The 7,314-nt window shown below is 49.7% G+C and overlaps 1 protein-coding gene across 1 annotated transcript; it reads right to left on the bottom strand.

Moving 5' to 3' along the window:
* Positions 1-629: 629 nt before the first annotated feature.
* RTP2 (receptor transporter protein 2) lies at positions 630-5,811 on the bottom strand. Its single transcript, XM_032406213.1, has 3 exons — positions 5,762-5,811; positions 3,982-4,152; positions 630-1,146 (listed from the first exon to the last, which is right to left on the bottom strand). The coding sequence occupies exons 2-3, from the start codon at positions 4,143-4,145 to the stop codon at positions 630-632; spliced, it is 681 nt and encodes a 226-aa protein (XP_032262104.1). The 5' UTR covers positions 4,146-4,152; positions 5,762-5,811.
* Positions 5,812-7,314: the final 1,503 nt, after the last annotated feature.

The raw sequence follows: 7,314 nt of genomic DNA, 5'->3' as shown, positions 1-7,314 counted from the left end.
GTAGCCACTAGCCACATATGGCTACTGAGAACTTGATATGTGGCTGGTGCAACTGAGGAACTGAATTTTTAATTTTATTTCATTTTAATTAATTTAAATTTAGATAATCACATATGACTAGTGACTACCAAATTGGACAGTGCAGTTCTAGCACCAGAGTCAAAATCTGAAATTTTCAGAATGATGGGAGCAGACTCTCCAAGACAGGGACTAAATCAAGATGCACTGAGTATTGATGTATAGGGTGGGATCACTGCCTACTCCAAGGGGAACCGTGGCAGGGCAGAGGCAGCTGAACACGAACTTGAGATGAGATCAGGGCACGACAGGATCTACTAGGGTCCTCCTAATGGGGTGTGGGAAATGGAAATGGAGTGGAAGGTGGGGTAGAGATGGAGGCGGAGGAAGTGGAGGGAGAAGACTAGTACTACCACCAAGCCTAAATCCTCCTTAGACCCTCTTTGTAAATTTTAATGGAAAGACCATTAAATATCCCCTAGAACAAACTTCCCATTCTGCAGAGGAATACACCGAGGCCCAGAGAGAGCTGTCCAGAGCATATGTTGACTCTGCAGAAGAATCACAACCAGAACGGTCTCCCCCACTCCCACCCCACATGCGCGGCTCCACTAAAGGAAGGTAGAGCCGCGGAAGGAGAACTGCAGGTAGACAATGAGCAGGCAGAGGGAGGCCCCAATGAGGCACCAGCGAAGGGAGAAGAAGTTGTAGCCCGAACCCTCCTGGGCGCTTGGCTTGGAGGCTCCTGAGAAGGTGTAGGTGGTCGCCTCCTCCTCCAGCAGCTTCTCGCTGGGCTTCCAGTGCACGATGCCCTCCTGGCAGGCCTCGCAGAACTCACTGCGGTGCGGACCCCCGTCCGGGCGGCCGGCCACGTGGATGCGGTACTGGCCGCCGTCTTCATCGTAGCACTGCTCCCGCAGGCTGGTGATGAGGTTGTCCACCAGGCTCTCGATGTTCTCCTCCAGCATGCTCGACTCATCCAGCCGCGCCGTGCCGCACTCGTGGCACAGCTGCTTGAAGACGCGCATGCGCACCGAGCCCGCCCGCTGGGCGCGGTCCAGGTACATGTGGAAGAGGATGACCACGTGGGGCGACTGCCAGGTGTGCCAGCACCAGGAGCAGTGGAACCTGCGGGGAGGGGAGGGAAGGATGGAGAGGGTCGGCCTCCCTCCCAGCGACAGCCTGCCCTGGAGGAGCCCAGAAAGAATGGGTCCTGCCTGCCTGTGCCTGGAGGTAAAGGGTGCTTGTTGGTTGTCCCTTGGGTTCCTTAGCACTCCACAGGCTCTGCCTCCTCCCAGTGAGCTCCCCTGGGCCTGGAGCAGTGTCCTCAGGAGCCTGGCTTCTAGCAGTCTCTCCAGCCTGCTTCCTGCACACCTTCCTGTGGCCTCAGCTCCCCCTAAGCCTAATGAACTCAAGACATGCACCTGTACGTGCACAGGGCTCACTCCCAAAATCTGGGCCTTATTTTTCATCTGTGAATTGCAGGGTGATGGTGTCCAATAAGGCTCTTTTCACTCAGACCTCCCCTGCCTCTACCTGTCTCACTCATGCATCCTGCCTGCTCTGGGGAGAAAAGGAGATGCCTCGAACTACTGAGCACAGGCCACCAAGAATAACTCCGAGACTGACCACCAAGAATCCACCAGATGGACTGGTGGATGGGTGATGGGCCAACAGGGGGAGGACTATGGAATTTGGTCCCTGTACCTTCATAAAGAACACTCTCTTAACCCTTGACAAGTCATCCCTAGACCCCACTCTAGCCCTGCCATAGAGACTGGAAAAGAGGATCCTAGTCTGCATCCTCCTCCACACACATTTACATATGCACACTTACATACACACAGCCCACACTTGAGACAAAGTGGGCCCCCTAGAGTCCCAGCCTCAGGATAGTGGAAGGAAGTAGTCTGGGACTCATCTAGCCAGGCCCCACTCCCTCACCCCCCACCCAGTGCTTGCACACCATCAGTGATGGAGCACTCATTACCTTCAGGCCAGTTCCTGAAGGGCCAAGTTTGCCCTCACTGCTGAATATCTCTGGGTCCCCTGTACAATGGCCCAAAGGACCTCTGATGAGGAATTCAATTCAGTGCAACAGACACCACTTAGCACCTACTTCATGCCAAGCACCACATAGTCCAGGCTGTGGGGGTAGAGATGAAGCCAAGCCTGCCCCTGAGGCCTGGATCCCACAGACAACATAAGCACAGAACAATAACCAGCATAGGCCAAGGCCAGGCTGGCCAGCAGAGCAGCTTGATTGGTCCTAAGCCAGAAAGGGGTCCCCACTCACATTGGGCCAGAGTTGTGGGGCACCAGGATTAACGCATCCTATGACTTCCAGGGAGAGTGAGCCTGTGCATAGAATAACACAACAGCAGCAGTCCTGAAGGCCTGCCGGAGGCCAGCTGAGAACCACAGGCCACCAGCCAGGAGCAGGACCAGGTGAGACCTGAGGCAGGGAGCAGCCACGAGCCTGTGGAGCTCAGCCCCTCATCCCCTGGGCCCCTGGCCTCCTGGGCCCAAGTTCCCAGCCCTTTGCATTCCTCTCAACAGCCAGCTCAGGAGCTTCATGTGTTTTTTCTCCTTCTTCTACATCTTTTTAATCAAGCCAATCCAGAGTTGTTTCCTCTCCCTCAAGCTAGAACTCAGATCTTAAATTTCAAAACAGCAGACCTAGTGCAAGGGGACCTTAAGGATCATCTAGTCAACCTCATTTTATTGAGATGAAACAGAAGCAGAGAGAAAGAGAGCCATCCATGTACAGCTAGCCAGAGACCGAGCCAGGACCCAGCATATAACAGGTGCACAATAATGTCTCTGGAATTGATGCAAATTGAAATTAACCAACCAACCTCTGCCTCTCTGTCTTTTGTCCCAAAGACAAGTTCACTCAAATATTTACAGGTCTTAGAACAAGAGTACAAACAGAAATAGCCTGCCTCCTGTTGCCACCCCCAGCAGCATGCCGCACCATACAAACGTGCATGAACAACCCAGTCTGTGTGTCCAAGTTCTGTGTGTCCACACCCCCAAAACACAGCCACCTGTTGGCCTCCCTGGGGGCCTTTGGGGTACTATCTGTCCTTGAATCAGTGGACTCAGGGAAGAAGACTGCATAGGCCCTGAAGGTGAGTCTGAGGCAGCTTGGGCAGGGAATTCTGTGGTCCTGATCCCAAATCACAGTCTAGAAGAAGGAGAGGCATGTGGGCTTCAGATGGATATGTCCCCTTAGCCTCAAGGACTCCTTGCACTGTGGAAAACATGAGGTTCCTATAAGGTATAGGACACTGGGCTTTACGGACCTAAGGGAAATTGTGTCCAAAGCTAAGTCTTTTTGTCACAGACCCATAGACAATAAAGCTGGAATGGTCTTAATTGGTCACCCAAGGCTAACTTCCTGGTTTTGCAAATGTGAAAACTGAGGCCCGGAAAGGGAAAGAGACTTTTCACAAGTTCACAGAATTAGTTAGCCATAAAGGCAGTTTCCAGAACATAGCAGGTGGACAATGAATGTTTTTGTATTCAGATCAAATTGGACTGAGTTGACTAAACAGACCTAGGACCAGAGCACAGGCCCCAACCCTAAGCTAAAAGGTTTTCTCAGTGGACCTCATGGCCTCCTCCCCTCAGGCCCTACCATTCTTTAAGAGATTATGAAAATGTGAAAACATCTAAAATGTCAGAGATTGTAGGGACATTATAGCTCTTCGTTTAGTAGAAAACCAAGACCCAAAGACAGAACACAACTTGCCAAGGTCATCCAGGCAGTCAGTGGTACAGCTGGGATTACCCAGCTGGGATTACCTGGGTACCCAGGCCTCTTTGACCTGCTTGGAAGTTCCTTCTCTGCCCCCTAACCTGAGCTGACCCCAGGACCAGGCTCCATGTATCTCTCTGCCTCCCCTTGGAAGATGTCCCCAAGGCTGCCTGCAGGCCTCTTCCGTCTGGGCTGCTCACCTGCCTGAGGCATGCTGCTCCAGGTACTGCTTCCAGCCTGGGGCCAGCTCGTTGGGCTTGAGGTTGGGATCTATGACGAGTTCCCAGCTGTCGGCTGGCTTGGCCACCTCCATCTTCTCATAGAAGACTTTCTTCCATTCACAAGTGGTCAGGCTGGTAGACATGGTCCTGCTGGCAGGGATGGAAGCTTGAATTCAGCCTGAGAGAGCACACAGAAAGAGCCCAGGTCGAAGCAGAGCAGTTCAGTCTCTGTGGTCTGAAAATCCTCATCAACAGGACCAGGAGGAAACAGGACCCAGCACTATGTTTTGTCACCTGGCACCTGTTTCCATGGCAGCTGAGCCGGGAGCCAAGAGCCAGCCCTGGGGAGGAGGGGAGTCCCAAGAGAGAGTTCTAGGGCCCAGAGCTGGGCTGGGGAGGCAGGGCTGGGTAGTGACCCTGAGTGGAAAGGGCAGGCTGGGAGGCTCAGGCCCAGATCACAGCCACCCAGGCCTTCAGGGGTCTCCACCCTCCTGCTTCCCCTACCGCTTCACCCTACTGCTCTTCCAAGTATCCTGCACATTGTGTGCTACAGTAACTATGACACCCTAGGGAGCCAAGGATAAACAAGGGCTGAGGAAATGCAGAGCCTGCAGCTTGCACACCCCCTGATGTGTGGGGACCATCATTCACTATTCACAATTCACCAATTGCTTGACCTATGTGCTGGCCAGGGTGGGAATAGCTCCCCCTTCATCCAGATCAGGAAACGGAGGTTTACACGGCTCTAAGAGCCTCATCCAAGACTCAGATCCAGGCCTTCCAAAACCAAGCTCATTTGTTCATTTATCAGAATACTGCTGAGCTCTTAACATGTAGGGATTGAGATAGAAGTGAGATGCCTTTTGCTCAGAAAGATCTCAAGCCAGTTGTGAGATAGAATGCAATCTGACACGCTGTAAAAAACACAATGATAACATTTCAGATTCCTAGAATCTTAGAATTGTTAGAGCTCCCATTTGGTTCCTGGTCCCAGGCCACATGGAAGAAGATGCTGGAGGAATAAGTTTGTTCTGTGCTGCAAGCTTCCACTGTCTCAGCTGCTGCTGAAAGAGGCCAGGCAATGGGGTACCCACAGTTCCCTTATTCCCAATTTGAATACCTTAGAGACTAGGAGGGAACCTGACTCCAGATTTGCATAATCCAGACGAAAGCACAGACAGCAGAGGGAGGCACCTGGGCAGGGAAAAGACCAGGTGGTTTGGCACTTTGTCCTGCCCGGCTCTGCAGCATCTCTACTCAGCCTCAGACCCCAATAGTTTCCCTCAGTGGACTTCTGTCTTTCCACCTGCACAGGGGAGGCTGGCTAGATAGTAACTAGGGCCTCTTCTAGCCATAATCTGCTTCTGATTCTTTAACCTGGAAACCAGATCCCTGGAAAGATGGAGGCACACAAAGGGAACAGCATGCAGCATGGAAAAGGTTGCTAGGAACTGGAAAAGACTTTTCAGTGTTGAGTTCCAGTCTTGGCACTTGTCTCCAAGTGATTTTTGCATGGGGTGAGGTCGGAGACAACACCGTTGCATCATCTCTTAGAACGGGGAAATGTTCTCCACTAGCTTTGTGCTAAAGACCTCAGAAAGGACAAAACCATGTCTTAGAGTCCTTGACCAAGAGCTCTAGAAGAGACTCTTCCTAGAAATCTGATTTCTTCATTGGCTTCTTTATCTCTTGACATTGAATTAAGACACCTGAAGTTCAAAAATGGGAAATTACTTGGCCTCAGGACTGGGTTACTCACACGTCCCTGGGGTCAGCTACCAGCCGAGGTGAGATGGGGGACCCATGAGTTCCCAGAAATTTAATGACTTGAGGAAATTATGGCCCAGGCTGGAGCCACATGCCAGGAATGAATCTGAGAACAAATGACAAAGAAAGAAAAGCAAAGGGTGAAAATTGCCAGGGTTTATCTGTTTGTTTTTACCCAAATGATACAATCCCCTTAGGCCTAGCATCAGGTGTAATTTAGAGTGGGAGCCCTCTAAGCAGAGACCAATAGAATTCATCTTTCTGTGCAACAGCCCTGTTTTCTCTCAAGAAAAAAATGTGCTTACGATCCAACCAATGAACAAAGTGACTACCTCAATTTTCTGTGAGGGCACTGGATTGTTCCAGAAGCCACAAATTAAGAGCTTGCTAATGTAAAAATGTGTGCAGCTGTGGCCACATCATGTACTGGGCGTTTCATTATACATTGCTGCTGTCTTTTTAATCTAGATAATATTTTTTAATAAAGGAAATTTTATTCCTTTATAAGATAAATTACTATGCACCTGTATTGTACAAACAAAATCAGCAAGAGGGAGAGGGATAAAAAAAAAAACAGAACTAGTCTCCTCTCCAATATTAATAAATATTAATAAATACTTTTGTAAAGTGTTCATTACTCAAATGTTACTTATTTGAATAATACGAGGGATGGCAATGTAGAGTCTAGAATATGAAGGTAATAAAGAGTTGGGGAGGTGATAGGTATCACTTGAAGTGTTTTGGAGACTGTATGTAACCCTTACCCCACAGGTTTCAATGCATGGTCTTGAGGGGGGGATATATCCCCTCTACCCACTCCAGGCCCGGGGAAGAACCCCTATCATTGCCAGCCATTGTTACTGATGGGAATATGCTATTCCAGAGGGATTTGAGGGCCCAGGAAGAAAAAGAAAGAAAGTTAAATAAAAGTGAGTTAGTGCAATTATGTTGGCTAATTGAACATAATAAAGAAAAAAAAAAGTGAGTTAGTGGTTCGGAATATTTCTTAACTAAGAAACAAATCCAGAGGAAATGCAAGCTATGTCCAGTCTTCTCCTCTCTCTCCACAATTCAAAGATCCATGGAAGGTGCTACAGGACAAATCCAAGGTTCCCAGGGCATCTTTTTGAAGGGTGGTTAAGAAGGCCTCTCCATCCCCAGGCTGCAGCACTTGGAGGTAACACAGCCCAAACTCTACTCTTTGAGCGGGGGTTGACTCTGAACCTCGGGAGCATTCACGTGGTCAGAACAGCTCTCAGTGCATATAGTGAGACTACCTCCAGGAAATATTTCATGCCACTCTTTTAGCAATTGGCAGCAACTATAATACCTTCAGGCAGCCTAGATCCTTTTCCTGCTGGGATTCAAGGGTCCAAATTCTATGGGCCATGCCTCGGGCACCCCAAAGTCTGTATTAAAGGTGGCCATATCTACTGTTGCTTTTTTCAGGACCTTATTATGCTAGGCAAAAATTTCATGAAGAATTGTCACACTATGTAAGGGAAGTACATAAATAAAAAGAGTGCTCCCTGCTAGGGGAAAAAA

This window comes from Phoca vitulina, unplaced genomic scaffold, assembly GCF_004348235.1.
Source record: "Phoca vitulina isolate PV1807 unplaced genomic scaffold, GSC_HSeal_1.0 scaffold8, whole genome shotgun sequence".
NCBI classification, from domain to species: Eukaryota; Metazoa; Chordata; class Mammalia; order Carnivora; family Phocidae; genus Phoca; species Phoca vitulina.
Note: the sequence above shows the minus strand (reverse complement) of the source record. Positions and strands in the feature narration are given on the sequence as shown.

Coding starts and splice junctions, on each gene's coding strand:
- RTP2 (XM_032406213.1), bottom strand. CDS start 4,145: ATGTCTACCAGCCTGACCACTTGTGAATGGAAGAAAGTCTTCTATGAG. Junction 1,147..3,981: donor GAGCAGCATGCCTCAGGCAG/GTGAGCAGCCCA, acceptor CCCTCCCCGCAG/GTTCCACTGCTCCTGGTGCT.